At 40.1% G+C, this 17232-nt stretch overlaps 2 protein-coding genes across 2 annotated transcripts; one reads left to right on the forward strand and one right to left on the reverse strand.

Moving 5' to 3' along the window:
• Positions 1–1744: 1744 nt before the first annotated feature.
• Positions 1745–14773, forward strand: ndrg1a (N-myc downstream regulated 1a). Its single transcript, XM_079655893.1, has 16 exons — positions 1745–1900; positions 5974–6048; positions 6832–6867; positions 8720–8825; positions 9302–9422; positions 9689–9751; positions 9851–9911; positions 10758–10844; positions 10953–11009; positions 11125–11228; positions 11316–11372; positions 11476–11527; positions 11893–11940; positions 12363–12398; positions 12701–12752; positions 13275–14773. Exons 2-16 carry the CDS (start codon positions 5992–5994, stop codon positions 13481–13483), a joined length of 1146 nt encoding a protein of 381 aa, XP_079512019.1. The 5' UTR covers positions 1745–1900; positions 5974–5991; the 3' UTR covers positions 13484–14773.
• Positions 14719–17132, reverse strand: ccn4a (cellular communication network factor 4a). The gene is made up of 3 exons (XM_079655894.1): positions 16631–17132; positions 15651–15844; positions 14719–15554 (listed from the first exon to the last, which is right to left on the reverse strand). Exons 1-3 carry the CDS (start codon positions 16881–16883, stop codon positions 15255–15257), a joined length of 747 nt encoding a protein of 248 aa, XP_079512020.1. The 5' UTR covers positions 16884–17132; the 3' UTR covers positions 14719–15254.
• Between the last annotated feature and the right edge of the window lie 100 nt (positions 17133–17232).

Below are 17232 nucleotides of genomic sequence, written 5' to 3' on the forward strand. Positions count from 1 at the left end.
AAAAACAAATAAAGTAGTATTAAAATGGAATATAAAGAGGGAATAAATTAGAATACAATGAAAACATAGTTTCAAGCCAGACTAAACAAAAGTACAGGAGCTGTAGAGTATCAATTGCATAAAGACGTGATTACAGTCACAGTCCATGCTGAGTTACGATCTTATTTACTGTAATACGCAGCCAGTGGCTCCTAAAAACCCTACAATCTGCCAGGTGAAAGTCCACTGGTTTATCAAGTATTGGGACACTGCAACCCACATGTGCTGAGCTAATTCTATCAATGTTGGATGGCCTGCAAATGCTATCTTTGTTTCACAATGATTGCTGTACAGGAGCTGCAGGGTGGGACGCACAAACCCATTCACACAGAGGTCACAATTAAGTGTTTTTATAAATGGCCAGATATGTAGACTATTTGATCTGACATTTTCCATCAATAGATTACAATGGTCTGCATTTTGCTCAGTGAATGACTGGGAGATTTGCATGGTGGTTATATTTTCCCCCTCAAATGTGCCTATTGTCCGATGTGTTCCTATCCTGGGCCTCACATTACAAGCCCACAGAGCCGCTATTGTATCTTGACAAGGACCTTTCACACACTCATTTCCAATACTTGCACTTATTGGCAGATCCAAAGTGTAACAGTCAGCCTCTTGCAGGTGTGGACATCTCCACTGCACTGTGGCACATGTTAAGTAAGTGAAACAAATGGATCTGGAGTCACAAACATCATGCTTAGATATGCTGAGTCTTGCTAAATACACACGTACACCTCACCACTCAGATTACATGCACTGTTAAATGGTGTCAGACCACAAAGTGGCCACTCAACACAGGTATTATTTCAGATTAGATATCTATTTGAAGTCACTTACTGAGGGAACTGTTTCAGATACCACATATGCTTTCCCTCACAGTAACATCTGTATAGCAGCTGCCTATGGTGTGGTATTAATTATGATTTCTGTAGGATGAGCTAACTCTTAGACCAAAGCAGTGTGTTGTCAAGGAAATGTGGATTGATCCAAGGAGAGGGAAGGGCTTCCCTTTGTACAGACTTATCTCCACTTGGCCTGTTATGAAGGTTACAGGCCTGGCTTCATTCCTAACCCCTCAGACTCATACAGCAAACAATGGCTCAACCCATCCTCAAAAATATCAGCTGTTTTTAACGTGGGAGTGTAAAATTAACCACCATGTTTTCTGGTAATCAATAAGAGTGTGATGAATTCTAATTTACAGTAGTACAGTGATTTGGAAAAAATACAAACATTATGTCCACACCCTTTCAGCTCATTGTGGAAAGGAGACCAGAATAATACCTAACCTATAAATTAAACTATCAAATTTGTCCCATTAGAAAGGTGAAGTGATGAGTAAGTGTCAAAGCAAACATCAGCGTTAGAATATTGACAATTACACATCTCACGTTACATTTTTGTAAAAACATCGACCAAACTCCATTGGAAACATTGCAAAAAGGGGGTGCTTAAAGGAACATAACAGGGTTCAAAACAGTCTTATACGTTGCTGCAGTTTGGTAACACTGTGAGAGTTTAAATCATATGGAATCGACTGTTTTCGAGTATTTTTTTCGAGTCAGTGTCATCATCTTCCTCATCGTGCAACCGCTGGAAAGAGCCACGCACGCTGCAATACCAGTCCCTCTGCTGCTGCCCAATGGAGAGAGCAGAGGGGAAAGTGGGCTGGGCTGCACCCCCCCAAGGCTTTATAAAATTCCCTCATACATCCGCCTTAGTCTGCACGTTATAAACAAAGCAACGTTTCTGTAGCTGCAACACTTTGCGCAGTTTAAAAAGACAACAGAAAGTTGTTCGTGGACTTTTTACATCTCAGGAGTGATCATCCCCGGACAATCAGAAGTTTAATCCGCAGGTAGGTTTCTGCACAAAACCATATTTACTGTTTTTTTCAATAGTTTATAAATAACTGGGAGCTTACTTCCCGTTGTTTGTGAGTTTCGCAGCATGTCTGAGCACGTTGCAATTCCTTTTTGGCAGTGCAACTCACTGAAATACCTTCTTTTTTTTCCAAATGCGACATTTTATTTGAGGTGAAGTAATATACTTTTACGCATATCAAAACGATTTCCACCCAAATCAGGATGTTTTTTCTGCATCTTAATGAAATGCAAAACACAAGATTTCACGTGAGATACAGTATAGTTTTTGGCAGTCATTTAAAAAGAAAAAAAGGTTATATATTTCTTACAATTTTTACAGATTGAATGTAAAGTATAAAACAGCTGTTTGTATCATGTGGGCGGTTACAGGGACTTGATCATAGCAACATGTTTTTCACGTTTCTTTTCATGTTTAAAGAACCCACAAGTCAAGCAGTAAACTCTTATGGCATTATGAAAGACCCTATTGCGTAACAAATCCACGGCTTTCTAGCCTTGATAGAAGGAAATAAACAAAGACATGCATGTGTTGGCAGGAGGAGTATAGTGCTGGCAGCTGGCTGAGTAAAAAAAAAAGGGGAAAACATGGTAGTTTAAGGCAAATATTTTCAATCTACCAAAAATATAAAGCTCATCCTCTATTGTTACCAATGGGTGCTAGTGGAGCCTCGCAGCGGGGATACCACACTAATTGCTCCGCATAAGCGCATAGGTGCGGCTCAGTTGCGGCTCCTCCCGCAAGGTGAGGCCCCACGCAGTCTGCATGATCGGCCTGTAGGGAGGGACGGCCCTGCCTCCCCCCACTAGGACCCCCACCCACCAATTTACAGTACCAATGGAGACATCCACATTTTGATATCTTTTACAATCAGAAAATGTAGGTCTGTGACAGCTTAGTTCGACAGGACTGCTGCCGCCCTGCTGATATTTCAGAACCAGGGATTTTACAGATTAAGCGAGTTCCCAAAGATTAGGGAAGCAATCATTGTTTTTGCAGATGGAAGCCACTGGCTTGTGGATTTAAAACTATATGAAGGCCATGGAGCAAGGATGGCCTGGCCTTGATTCTGGCTCCGTAATTTTGAGACTCGCTGACTGTCCAAATCTAATCAATACGTTTCTCTCCCCCAGAGAGAAAGCGGAGGACAAGTTTGAGCTCATGCTGTTTTGTAACTTGGTTGTTTCTGGCTTAAAGTACTGTGTCATATCTCTGGATTTCCCGTGGCAAAACAAGCTCTAGTTTGTTATAGAGGTCCGCATCAGTGTTGTTATTTTTCTTTAAGGCTCTGGCCAAGTTATCTCTCTGTCAAAATGTATTGTCAAAGCTTGAAAGCCGTATTGATTATCAATGCCCGAGAGCAGCTAATCATGTGAGAGAGTTTATTGTCACAGGACTTTCAGTCAAAACAATATCTTTAATTCCTGAAGCCAGTATTTCCCCGGAAATATTCAAAAAGTTTGTATTATTGTGTTATGCGGTTGATTTTGTGCTATTCATTTCTCAATCAATCAATCAATCAATCAATCAATCAATCAATCAATCAATGTTTATTTATATAGCCCAATATCACAAATGTTACATTTGTCTCAGTGGACTTCACAGTTTGTACAGAATATCAGTATGACAATACAACACCCTCTATTTTCTGATACTCCAGAGCCTATATCCTCCCACGGTTTCCTGTTCATGGTTGCATAACACAGTCTTACTTCTGCCAGGCTGAAGCTGTTATAGTGAATAGTTTGTTTTCTTCCTCACAGCAAAGAAAAAACACAAGAATTTCTATAGGGAATATGCATGTAGGAACCGGTTTGTCTTGGTTAAAGATAAGGTGTCAGTAATCATTGTCAATCACTCTCAGCTGGCTTTGGTGTGAGGCCAGTTTAAAGAGAGCCCCCTGCTGCAGCCGCATACAATCCCTGTGAGAAAAAGATGCACTGCAAAACCTTCACATTGTTTTTTGGCAACTGGGAATCCTTGCTGATAATCTGAGACATGGCATACACATTTGTATCAGTTGTATGTATGTTCATATAGCAGTTGACTTGACTTAACTACACATCTATGAGATTATTTTGAAACTCCTTACATAAGAAAGGTCAAAACGGCGACCCTCAAATCTCATTGCTTGGGATTAAGATACAGTGGGGTTATACAAAAAAAACCTCCCACCTTTTCTAACTCCAGCCAGGTGAAACATTAGCTCCGCAAGGTGAACAGCTGGGGGCCCACAGCTGGTGTAAACAGCAGGTGACCTAGTTGTCCCTGGTGGTGTCGGTGGCCAAATAAAGATGAGGTCGGCACTCTGTTTTCGTTGTTAATAAGCTCTTTAGTCTGCCATATATAGAAATGTTTGCAAATAGACTCTAAAATAGGCATAGACATCAGACCTGAATGTGACTGATCTCACGTGGCTGTGGAATCTCAGTGGGAGCTGATCTCTTGTCCTCTTCAACAAAGCTCCTGCAGTGTGATGGCGGCCATGTTTTTCAAGGCCTCTGCAGAAAAATGAACCTGTTGTTTGATACTCCTCTTTCTCAGAGCTTTTGTGAGATCCGGCTGGCTCCGGTCTCTGTTCTCCCAGTCAGAGGAGAATGTGTGTGTGTGTGTGTTTGTCCAGGGTGTGTTCTGCCAGACATCTCTACATCGACCATGTAACTTCGACTGTCACACTGCAGTCCTGTTGGTCAATGTTGATTTGTTATCTGATATGGCTGAATGGAAAACGAAATATATAACCAAAAAACATTCTGTCGTTAACAATTCAACAAAATCCTTACTAGAGGATAGGTTAACTCATACAGTTCAGCAATAATCTAACAGACACATTCCAAAAAGGGAGCCAAAAGTGCTGATCACCCCATCTTGTAGTAGGAAAACATAAACACTAACTGCCAACTGGCATAATGGCACATGCTGCAAATCTCCTCAATCATTTATCTCCAGGCCATATCACCTGGGAGAAGCGTTACCTGAAGGGACACCATCACAGTGTGAGAAAAAGACACACGCAGCAAAGCGCATACCACAAACAAAAACGGAGAACAAAACAAATAGAGTCTGGAAAGGGCAAACATGGCAACCAAGCAGAAACCAAGACAAACAGAAAAAAAAGTGACAGAATACAAAGAGCCAGAAGGCCAGGAGAGGGATGAAAAGAGGCCGGGATATGTTGGTGGAAACCCGGGTGTCTGTTGTTTCCTGTGTGTGTGTGGGTCAGTGAAGGCCTTCAGCCGGGGGAGAGAGAGGAGGGCCGGCCCCTGGCTCTCAGGAGCCCCCGGTGCCCTGGACAAAGAGCCCTTTAACCGGCCGTTTGATTTGCATGCAGAGCCGCAGCCTGTTTGCTCCCCTCCAACACAGCATCATGACCCACAGCGCAACCCCTCTGTACTTTCTTATGTTATTAGATGTGCATTTAACCGTCTCTTTCTGTTGGTCTACTCCAATCTTATTTGTCTTTTGAAATATGCTTCCAATCTTGAAAATACTTGTTAGGAAGGGATTGCTTTAGTTTCAGTTCTGTGAGTCGTCTGTCTTAAAAATATTGTGATCGAAGATTAAAGCCACAGAGTGAGAGTTATTCAGAAATCTGATTTATTTGAACCCATTACTATATCATACTTCCCCTTGTTTGTGTGATACCAGTCTGCTTGCTGTGTATCTTGTCTGCAAGGTAGCATTTAAGATTTACTGCATGTCTGGATAAATGTTTTGGGCGGTTCTAAGGTGTGGCACGTTATTTAGTCAGCATGTTAGTGCAGATCACAGTGCCAGTCTCTGCGTGTCTCTGACTGTACACCTTTGTGGGTGTGAGTGTATGTGATATGGTCTTTAGTAGCCTTTTTTGTATGAACTTTGTTCAATACAAACAACACACCCACCCCAAAGTTCAAGCAATCTGTCATTTGATTGTGTGCAAGTTAAACCAAGCCTTTTTCCCCACACACTATCCTGTATAGCGTGAAGCGTTTTCAATTTGGAAAAGCTCAGACAGAAGTTGAACCAGTCACTCACTAACTGCTCTTATCTCTCCGACGCCTATAGGCTCTGCAGCTCTTTGAAATGGATGACATCCAGGTTGCTGAGTCCAAAGCCCTGCTGGTTGACAAGGAACTACCGGTATGTATTCTGAACAGAGCCAAAAACAACAGTGATTCACAATACTTTTCAGAAAACTGATCCTCAATATCACTCAGCCTTGACTGTTCATATCTGACAAGATCCTTGTTTGGGTCATTACAACATCTGTTGCTTCATATGAGAATGCACATTTCCACGAATAGCATTGATGTGCACATTTTGAATAATTTACTCTATATGACTCTTTTTAATTCCTGATAAAAAGCTGAGCCACTGAATTGTAAAAAATACATTTTGTTGCTTCATTATTCTGATGTGGAGCAACAGCTGTAATGGTTTTTTTTAAAGGAGAAATAGCTTATTATGCAATATTTGCAATAAACTGCAAACAATGATATATACTGATCTTCTATGTGTGGAAGAGTTGTTTTGGTCTATCAAGTGCAGAAGTTCATTAGGAAATAGAAATAAAGTCCATTGTCTTACAAATAGCCATTTATAATTGTGGACCTGGACAGACTCTGCAACATAATATTAAATATCACACTAACACATTATCATTTAAAGATAAAAACTAAGATATTGCTATCACATGCTGATGTTTTTGCTTCAAATAAGCCAACCATTGTCCAGTTCTGAAGGCAATTTGCTAACCTTTGTTCATAATGTTGAAATGATACGTGGTGCCTCATAAGACAGAGGTCATATAGATGTGAAAATACATTCAGTGACAGGATGGCGCCCTCAGGATATTAGATTATAGCATGTTGCAATGTAATTGTATTAGTTTTGTATTTTCATTACTCTGTTCTTTCCTTGCAGGGCCTGAGAGAGGCTGTGCAGCATCTCGTTGTCAAGGTATGTTTGCAGACATAAGAAATATGATCCAGCATTTATTCTTCCCACCGGTTGTTAACCCAGCTTTATTATTTAAAGTCTGTGTGGAAAGGGGATTTGAATTACTGGTTGTATGTACAGATGTTTTTATACAATATATTATAGGTTTAGCTAGTTTGGTACCATCTAGTGGTGGATAAAATAAATACTCTGCCACACATCAACAGTTTTTGCCGTTGCTCATCCATCATGGTGCTGACCTTTCATCCGTCGGTTGAAACGTATTCTTTCACTTTCAAGGGTTAACTTGCCCTTAAAGCTTTCTGACTGACTTTGGTGTCACACTGACAGGTAGGCTGACCTAAGTATACAGATGAAGCGTTGGTAATGGTTTAAAACGGTCTGGTTTTGGATTATTTGATGGTGTTGATATTGTGGTATTGCCGCTGACCTCCATAGTAAATGCACGTACACGATCACATGATGTGTGCAGGATTATCTCGCCTATGTATAGAGGCTAGGCGAGGTTGTTGATGTTTACATGTAGTTTACGCCACCGAGGGCAGATCCCATGCAGTCAAAACTGGTTTGAAAATCACTAAGTAGGTCATACGTGCAGTGCTTGAACTACAAGTCTGGTCTTCATAGGGACAATTTTATTTTGGATTCATTTCGCACACAAACAGTTGGATATCCAAATTAGAATTTTTAAAATATTATGTAAAATAATTGTTCTTCTATACCAACACTGACAAATTGACCAGTATATTTTCATGACAACAATATGTTTCAGACAGGAAGTTTCAATCAATAATGTATATCTAATTTTAGAAAATCATTTAAAAAATACACACAAAACTTGAGTACAGCATTCAAAGTTGGAGTTTTTTTTTATTGTGATGTATGTTATTGTGCTTCCGGTTATATAATGTCAGTCACTGGCTGTTTAATGTGGTATTTTTTACAGTGATTCAAAGTCTCTGTTTAGTCTCTGAGCCGCTGTCTTGAGTACCCCTCCCTCATTTGCTCAGCATGTTTTTCCCTCTCATCACACACCCATCACATCAACACTGTAGTCAATGCCCCTCTGCCTGACATTGGTTGATCCAATTTAGGGATCTCCATTTAGACTTAGCTTGTTTTGACCAGCCTGCAAGGCACCATGGGAGGCAGGGAGCTTAGGCCAACAGTGGGGTATAAAACACCGCTCTAAGAGGAGGGCTAAACAACTTTACAGGCTTACTCACATTTGGAGCTATAGCTCGGGGAGCCACTACACCTTTTTCAGTATCAAGCAGCGTTAACGTCCTCTCCTGCAAACATGGTTTTGGATGATTCGGATGTGGAAATGATTCTTGCTGAGATTGAAGTCAGCGTAAGTAGACGAAAGGCTGTATTGAAACATTTGCAGTTTCCAGTAACATGTGGGATTATACTCCATGCTGGAATTGTGGAACAGGGGGCCGCAATGAAAGAGAATAGTTTTTATTATTGCAGCTTATTAATATTATTATTTGTTGCAGTTTTTTTGGAGAGTAGTTTTAATAATTGAAAGGAAAAGCATTACATTTGAATGGCATTAAGATTATACAAGTTAAGAATGCAACAATGAAACATTTAGTAATTGTAATTATGTGGAAAATTGAATTGTTTTGTGCAATTTGCATTTACATGCAATTTAATTACAAGAATAACCATGGTACAGGTATTTAGGTTTGCACTCATAATTGTTGGATATTGTGTTGTGGTGCCAAATACTTTAAATTGTTTTATTTTAAATTCAAATTCCTTGATATGTTTACTTGGAATGTTGTTAAAAGTGTTTCATTCACACATTCTAAGCTGACTTTGGTTATTTATTTTGCATCCATAGGAGCACGATGTGGAGACTCCTTATGGAAGAGTCCACTGTACGATGAAGGGCGTTCCCAAGGGTGAAAGACCAGTGATCCTCACCTTCCATGACATTGGACTGAATCGTAAGCCTGGCTTCTTATTCAGCTGGATCTACGTGAAACATATGTTGTTGTGCCTAAAGCCTTGGGGGTGTTTTGCATTACCAAACCATATGGGACCAGATTATGTTTAGCAACCTGACTCTATATTCTTAGTTGTTTATTTTAATAATTTTCAATGTTTTTATCTTTTTGCTGCACACTCTTATTATATTTGTATAAATATTTCAATTTTATTTTCATTATTAAAAAAAAAAAGTATTTTATTTACCTAATTTCCACAGTGTTAAAAAACGTTTTCATTACAGTATCTAAACTCTTCCAAACTAACTGACATATTATTGTGATAGTCTCAAATATTGTTTATGATAAGGCTCTTGCATGTTATACACATATGAACAAGTCTTACACTTATTCTCATGTTACTTGAGGTGATTACCATTGGCCAAGTATCACTTCCACCTCAACCTCCACCTCCTTTTCCTTGTACTGTTTCCCAGACAAAACCTGCTGGGACACGCTCTACAACCACGAAGACATGGCAGAGATCACGCAGCACTTTGCTGTGTGTCACGTGGACGCCCCCGGGCAGCATGAGGGAGCTAACACCTTTTCCACTGGGTGAGCCAGGGAGTCACAAAAACAAACAAACACTTTATGTATGTCAAGTAGTGTGACCTCTGACCCTCCAGCTAGGTAGATCACTGCGGACGTGCTTAAGATGACCTAGTTTGTGGAGTGTGTTTTAGTGACAGGTGTTTGTCTCGTTCAGCCTAATCTCTGATTTGCTGATGGGACTTCAAACAAAACAGAGCAATAAACACCAGTGATTAGATAAAGGCTGTTAATAATTTCTTAACTATTAATTTTTCAATGTTGTTTTCCAGATATGAGTACCCATCCATGGACCAGGTCGCTGAGACCCTCCCACTGGTGTTGAAGCACTTTGGGTAAGTTAAGCTCCAGTTTTCACACTGATTCTTTACCCTCATATTTAAGAGTTTTTCTAACCTGTTGTCCTAACAGTTCCCTGTTATGTTTGACGGCAGGCTGAAGAGTGTTGTTGGAATGGGCGTTGGAGCGGGGGCCTACATTCTGACCAGATTTGCTGTAAGTCTCCCCCTTTCCCTCTCAGTCAGGTTTAATCATTATTAAATTAATCATTTCAGGATTAACAGAGCCAGTTAATGTTTTTCTACTACTTGCTGATTTTGGCACCGTAACACTGCCTATTGCTCGAGCCTGTTGAACCATAAAAGCCTCAAGAATGTTCCAGATCAGTTCAACACCGACACAGTGCTCAGTAGGAAGTCTCACTCTGTTGACACAAAGCTGACTAAGATACAACTTTTAACTCCTTGCTGCAGCCTCCTCTACCTAAATCCAATGTGCATCACTTTTACTTTTTTAAAGCATTGACTTATTTAAACATTTGTATTGAACAGACATTCACTTTAAAATCATGGAGTAAGATCTGATGCAACCATGTAAACATGTTATCCTAAAATAAATTGGAAGAAAATGCTGTTTTCAGTCTGCATCAAACTGAATATCATTGGATTTTGGCCTGACAAACTTTTTTAAAGACCCCACCTTGGCCCCTTTTCTTTTCTTTTTACTCTTTTTTTGTCATTTGACAGACTAAACAAATGTACTTAAATACATTATTTAATAAAAATAATATATAAATCTAACATAAAACACTCCAATAACACATAGTAATCCAAACCATGCCCTGAAGAGGTAAGGTAAAGTACGTTTATTTATATAGGCAATTCAAAGTACATCATCATTAACACTTAATAAGAAGACAACAGGGTAACACATATTAAGATTTTTTTAAATACCACAAAACCTTGGCAGCCTGATCCCAGAGCCCCCAGTTTTGCTTTACCTATGTATTAAGCTTAATGCAGCATTGTGGTTATTAATCATTACTTTTACTTTGTATTATAGCTGGACTACCCAAACATGGTAGAGGGGCTGATGCTCATCAACATCAACCCAAGTGCTGAGGGATGGATGGACTGGGCCGCACACAAGGTAACAGACATGAAGAACAGTTTAAATAACTATCTGAATCAACTCCAGATGCTAATTTGAAACCCTTACACAGTGCGTCAGCTAAATAGTTTTTATGTCTAAACTCAGATCAGTGGATGGACCAATGCCACGCCTGACGCGATCATCGGACACCTCTTTGGAAAGGTACAGATTTAAGTTATCTTTCTGTTGCGAGGTATATTTTTTTACTAACTAGCTTTTTCTAGGTTTTCAGTCCTCAGTGAGTCTAACAGATTTTGTGTGTTTGTTTTTACCTCAGGAGGAGATCCACAACAACCACGACTTGATCGGAACATACCGCCACCACATCATGCACGACATGAACCAGTTCAACCTGCATCTCTTTGTCAAGTCCTACGAAAGGTATAGAAAAAAACAAAAAAGCAGCTTAACCTACTAAAGTTCATCCTTAGATTCAACATGTTCTATAACCTATGTCTGTCTCTGCAGCCGGAGGGATCTGGAAATTGAGAGGCCGATACCTGGAATCAAAGTCATAACCCTCAAGTAAGTTATCAAGCATCAATCCGCAATATCACCTGCTGCTTACATTTAAAACGTAATATTTCCCCAATGCTTATTTGTAATTGCGTGTTTCTTCCTTATCCAGGTGCCACTCACTGCTGGTTGTTGGCGACAGCTCTCCTGCCGTGGAAGCTGTGGTGAGTTGATCAATCTTTTGTTAAATTAAAAACAAGGCTCCAGTGCTAATGATTAGACGAGTCACCACCTGGAAAACAACAAAACATGTTTTCCATTAACTGCAGTCACATGTGAAAACCAAAGAGATATGCAAGATTGCATTGTTAAGGAAACTAGTTTACCATGGCTGAGGCAAGAGCAAAGATGGGAAGAGAAACGAAGTGACACAGAGTAGTTTTAATCTGTTAAAGGTTTGAGATTGGTAATTCATGTTTTATTTCACATTGTTTTTGCATAGCAATGTATTCATTAAACGTACACATGTGATCCATAATAACATAAGATGCATAAGTGAACTTACCCTCTTTTATTTGTGCCTTTTTAGGTTGAGTGCAATACCAAGCTGGACCCAACAAAGACCACCCTGCTGAAGGTAAACAGGCCCCTTAATCTCCCTCCACCTCCCCTCCCTCAGCTTCATTCAGGTCTTAATAACCTTGATGGAAATGCATCGGCTGATAAGATTCCATGGGCTCAGCATTTATCTGGTGACATATTAACCAGGGGTAGGAAAGCTGAAGAGGGGACGTGCATTTGCATATCGCCTCCGACGACGCAATCTGCTGCAGCTGACCTACTTGTGTATCTACAATCGAAACCAAATGGCTGTTGGAGCTAAAATGGGCACTATTTATTGGGGTTAACTGTTCGGGGTCTATAGGTAGCAGGGAAAAGGTGTGTTGAACAGGGGACTGTTGAGTGTAATGAGGGTTAATGGTGTGTGTCCACTGCTGTGGGAATGTACGAGCGCCAACATGCTAAATGCTAATGACTTCTTTTGTGTTTTCCCTTCAGATGTCTGACTGCGGAGGCATGCCCCAGATTGACCAGGTGTGTTTTTGTGTAACAGAGAAAAGCTTTGTGAAACATTTTAATGTTGCTGAGCACAGGGTCGGATAATGGAGTGACGGGTGGATGACATAAGGAGGATGCACTTAAGAGCATTAGCAAGTGGCAGATATGAAGCACAGGTTGTAATCCTGTGTAGCACCTGCTCACCGCAGCTGTCATATCTCCGAGCCTGAGCAGTAAGCTGCTGTATGAGAGATTGAGGGTGTCAATGTTATGAAAACAAGTGTGGTAATTAATGACAAGAGGACTAATTATCTCCCTACTGCTTTTTGTCTCTGCAGCCTGCCAAACTGACAGAGGCTTTCAAGTACTTCATTCAGGGCATGGGATACAGTAAGTAATCAAGACATCACTCACTCACAATGACCCATATACACTGGGGTGTTACTTCAACTTAGTCTTGGATAGATAAAGAAGTATAAGTAAGAATTGTGCATTTAAAACTAAAGAGTTAAAGAAAGAAATGTGGCTATATCACTATAATTCACTTAAAATATGGACGTATAAATGACCACTATCCCCTGATTGGATATTCATTTAATTTCAGATACACATTTAAAGAGCATCTCAAATTTGGAATTAGTCGAAATTAAACTATTTCTAGCTTTTTTTATATGCTGTTTGGTAGTTCATTTACTGTTTAACTATATATTGTATTTTGTACGCCAATTATAGGCCTTTAAAATCTTAACAAGCACAGTAACAAGTAACTATAGCATTCAAATGTATGTAGTGGAGTTAAATGAACCACATTTTCCTTTCAGACCATGAAATGAATATAAAACTAAAGTAGAACTCCCTCAAAAATGTTCTTGTCTGTGCAGTTTGTTAATCTCCTGCCTCCTCTTTCCTCAGTGCCCGCTGCCAGCATGACCCGCCTGGTCCGCTCCCGCACCGCCTCCGGCTCAAGCGTCACCTCCTTCGAGGGAAACCGCTCCCGCTCCCACACCCATGAGGGGAATCGCTCCCGCTCACACACCAACGAGGGAAACCGCGGCCACAGCCATCTGGCCAACAGCAACGTGGACCAAGCTGTGCCCAAGTCCACCGAAGTGTCCTGCTAAGTGAACCGTCGCTCTTCAGGCACCGAGACCTCTCAAGGTCCCTTCGGTTTGTGCTGCGCTGCCTGTAACTGACACACACACATTCCTACGCACTTACACACCCGTGGAGAGGGCAGTAAGATAGCATGTGTTTTCGTAAAAAAAGCACAATGGACACTCACCTGCCGATTGTTCAGTTCTGGTGAGATGCCCCAATTTTAAAATAGAATGTCTTTTAAGTGAGAGCTCAGGGTCAAAATAAGTCTAAGTAAGTCTGTTCTCATACTCTGAGGGACTCAATTATTTTTTAAACAGAAATACTTCTGATCTCGTTGGTCAGATGAGTTTAAAGTTGGGGGCAGCGCAGCATTTTGTGACACCGAAGCAGAGAATGTGGAAGAAAGCTGCGGCTACTAGTACACCAGCTTGTACATGTATCCCTCATAACCCTGCATATATAAACAAACATTTAATTTTCTGCATTCCTCTATCCCGTTTTTATCCATTAATACCATATTGACACATCTTTCTCATATATACCTGACTGTAAATGACTGTTTTCTGTTCTTACTGTAATTGTTTTGACCATTTATTCTTATTTTTCTATGTCTGAATAGTTGTTGTTTGTACGTAGGAGCAGATTTGTAGGAGCAGATTTGTAGAAGTCGAGAGAGAATTGAGGGCACTTGGATAAATACAAATGGCTGTTTGCCTCACACATTTCTGTAATTTTGAAAAAGAACGGACAGACTTCTAGTAATTATATTGTTTCATGCCAGTATCCATTATCCTTGAGTTATTTTAACGTCTGTTCATTGGTGAAATATTTTTAGGAATCAAACTATCATTTTTATTACATTCCAATGAGGCTGTATGCTTTGTCATGAATCAAAACACTCAAACTGAAAATTTAAACTGTTTTACATCGTATGCTTTATTAATGGATCATGGCTTAAGACAACAAGGTTATTTTTTAGTTTTTTATGATGATTTCTATGCAATCAAGCACAATGAAACAAAGATGTGCCATGGATTTGTTATTTTTTTTAGACGTGATGCTCCTATGTGGTTGTGGATTTTTGGGTGAGTGAAGTGATAGGTCCACATGTTAACATGAGGATAACCATAGATCTACCTGACACCTTCTACTCCTGTATTTTACTCGCACTACAGCTACATTTTGCTTTGTAGAACACAAACACAGCTTTGTAAAGATGCAATGCACAACTGTCTAATGCTGTAGAGAAGCATTCAAATCACATAACAGTTTGTATTTATTAAAAAAATGACAATAAAAAACTTGTAACTGAACTTCCCTGATCTTTTCATTGTTGCATTGGCTTTATCTTTGGCATATCAGTCCATATCTGTCTTTTAAACAAGTATTATATCGTACATTTCTTGAAATATAAAAGAATATATATATACAGTTACGCCTTATTATCTAAGTGTACATGTGAGTTTTAAGACAGACAATGTGTACTGCTCGTGAAAGCATCTCAAGAACATGGCATATGCAAAAAGCAACATAAATAAATTAAGCATTCAATATTTCACACATCCACTGTCTGAATGTTTTCATTTGCAAAGCACTTCTTCAAATATTCTTCAAAAGCCCCTTATGCTTTATGAATCCAATCTAGAGACAGGTATATATATTTCATATTTACAGATTTTTCCAATAGGAAAAAAGAAAAACCTTAAGAAAATCCTGTGCACATAATCCATCCGAATACAAAAACACTGCATAAGAAAAAGAAGCCAGAAAAATTGAGAGAGGCAGGGAGCGCTGTTAGTTCATGACTTCTGGCTGACTGTAGTAACTCTCCAGCTCGGCGAAGATGTCGTTGGGGTTTTTGCAGCTGAGGTTGCAGAAGCAGGCCTGAATCCACAGCATCTTCCAGGTGAATCCCGTCCCGTTAGGACACTCAAACTCCACCTCGATGGTTTTGGACTTATAGGGGATGCAGCAGCGCACGTCTGTGCAGACGCCGCAGTATTTGGGTCTGTACAGCTTCCTGCTGGTGCAGCCGGAGATAGTGAGGTTGGTGGGCAGCTCTTCCCTGTAGATGTTCAGACATTTCTTCCCCGGCTGTTGGAGGAAGGGAGTAGAAAGATATGTTTTACATGAGTGTTTCTCTTGCGAATCATCATTTCGACGGCTTAATATATTACGCAGAATTGATACCTTGATGTGTTTGGTGATGTCGACCGCACAGGGCCGCAGGTTGCAAAGGCGAGACTCTTTGACCAGCTCACACTGCTCGTTGGCGTTAGAGACCCTCAGGGACAGGCCGCGGTCGCACGACTTAGAGCAGGGGCTCCATGAGGTAGTCTGGGTAATGCAGTTCTTGTGCCAGCTCCTGGTCTCAGCTGGGGCAGCTGCATCAGCAACGAAAAGTGAGAAAAATTGATTAATTATTTAAAAAACTGCTACAGTTAACATTTGCTACACATTTAAATGTATGTTTTCTATTTGAATAATGTTAAGCTTGTATTATTTTACAAAGAGAAGCACATGGATATAACAGTCTCTCTTTGAATCTAAACAGTTACATTTGTGTTTCTCTTGTAATCTGGATCTGATTTGTATCCTTATGCAACACAAAGAGATCTTGTTCACATTGCTGCAATAAATCCCTGGAAACTGGACATGACCCAAAAACAGTGTGAGGGCTTCCACAGGAAAGGTTTGGTTTGTCCCTGCACACACCGTGCACACACACAAACCTTGTGATCCTCCTGGACTCACATAACTACACATGTTTGTACTACCAATTCAAACACAGCTGCTCCTACTTTCCAAATCCAATTGTATCCATCTGCTATTGGAAAACTGTATAAATGATTTCTTCTAAAAATATGTTCTTGTAAATTAGCAATAATCCTTTAGCAGAATTATCCAAACAGACACTATATGACATCAATAAGAGGCCATATGCGTTGTTTATTAAAATACTTTGCATTCCCTTGCCACCTCCAACCTTTTCTATAACATTATCCTCAAGATCAAATCCTTTTTTCCCCTAGTTTTTCCCCTAGCATTACCTCGTTTTTGTGATCTCTCTGAGCATTAAAATTAATCTACTCGAGAAGGAAATTCAGTTAGGACGAAAAAGTTTGCAAGTTAAAGTCCATCTTCATAAAACAATAGAATACATATCCTACCCTCTATTGCGTGTCGCAGTGCCGTCTTGCGTCCTCTTTTGGGTTCATCACAAATCCACCGCTCACAGCATTCCCCCCGAACTTTAACCCGCCGTGGGGTTTGGCACCAGACCCTCGGAGGCTGGGACTCCGTGCACAGCCCCACACAGCCGATGGCCCCGTTCACACACACACACTGGTATTTACAGCTGGGCCTGAAGTTCTGCCCGTTACGGTAGATCACGCCATCATGCTCACAGCCTGTTCCCACCATATCTGGCAGGGAATAAAGACAAGCAGTCACATATTATAGGCATGCAAACAAACTGCAAACTAAATTAAGTTAATGTCATTGTATTTCAAATACACATAATTAGGAATGAACACATTTCTAGAGGCAAACATTTTTGACAACGTAGAATAAATTACTTTGTGTTGCAGGCTGATATCAACCGATTGATTTGTTGTGGCTGACGCTGGGGAATAATCTATTCTACTACATTTAGCAAGCTACTTATTGTAAAGAAAAAATTGTAAATATGAAACACATGTGTTTCTAAAAGAGATTAAGGCATATTTTTGGCTAAGGATAGAGTCAAGTCTCTGGCAGTTGACATTTGACA

The sequence above is a fragment of the Notothenia rossii genome, assembly GCF_949606895.1.
Source record: "Notothenia rossii genome assembly, chromosome: 10".
Taxonomy (NCBI): Eukaryota; Metazoa; Chordata; class Actinopteri; order Perciformes; family Nototheniidae; genus Notothenia; species Notothenia rossii.

Bases quoted from the DNA above. Each gene is read 5' to 3' on its own strand.
- ndrg1a (XM_079655893.1), top strand. From the start codon at position 5,992: ATGGATGACATCCAGGTTGCTGAGTCCAAAGCCCTGCTGGTTGACAAG. The intron at 11,941-12,362 runs GTAAACAGGCCC...TTTTCCCTTCAG, and splicing joins CAAAGACCACCCTGCTGAAG to ATGTCTGACTGCGGAGGCAT. The intron at 12,753-13,274 runs GTAAGTAATCAA...CTCTTTCCTCAG, and splicing joins CATTCAGGGCATGGGATACA to TGCCCGCTGCCAGCATGACC.
- ccn4a (XM_079655894.1), bottom strand. From the start codon at position 16,883: ATGGTGGGAACAGGCTGTGAGCATGATGGCGTGATCTACCGTAACGGG. The intron at 15,845-16,630 runs GTAGGATATGTA...TTGCTGATGCAG, and splicing joins ACTGCGACACGCAATAGAGG to CTGCCCCAGCTGAGACCAGG. The intron at 15,555-15,650 runs GTATCAATTCTG...TTCCTCCAACAG, and splicing joins ACATCACCAAACACATCAAG to CCGGGGAAGAAATGTCTGAA.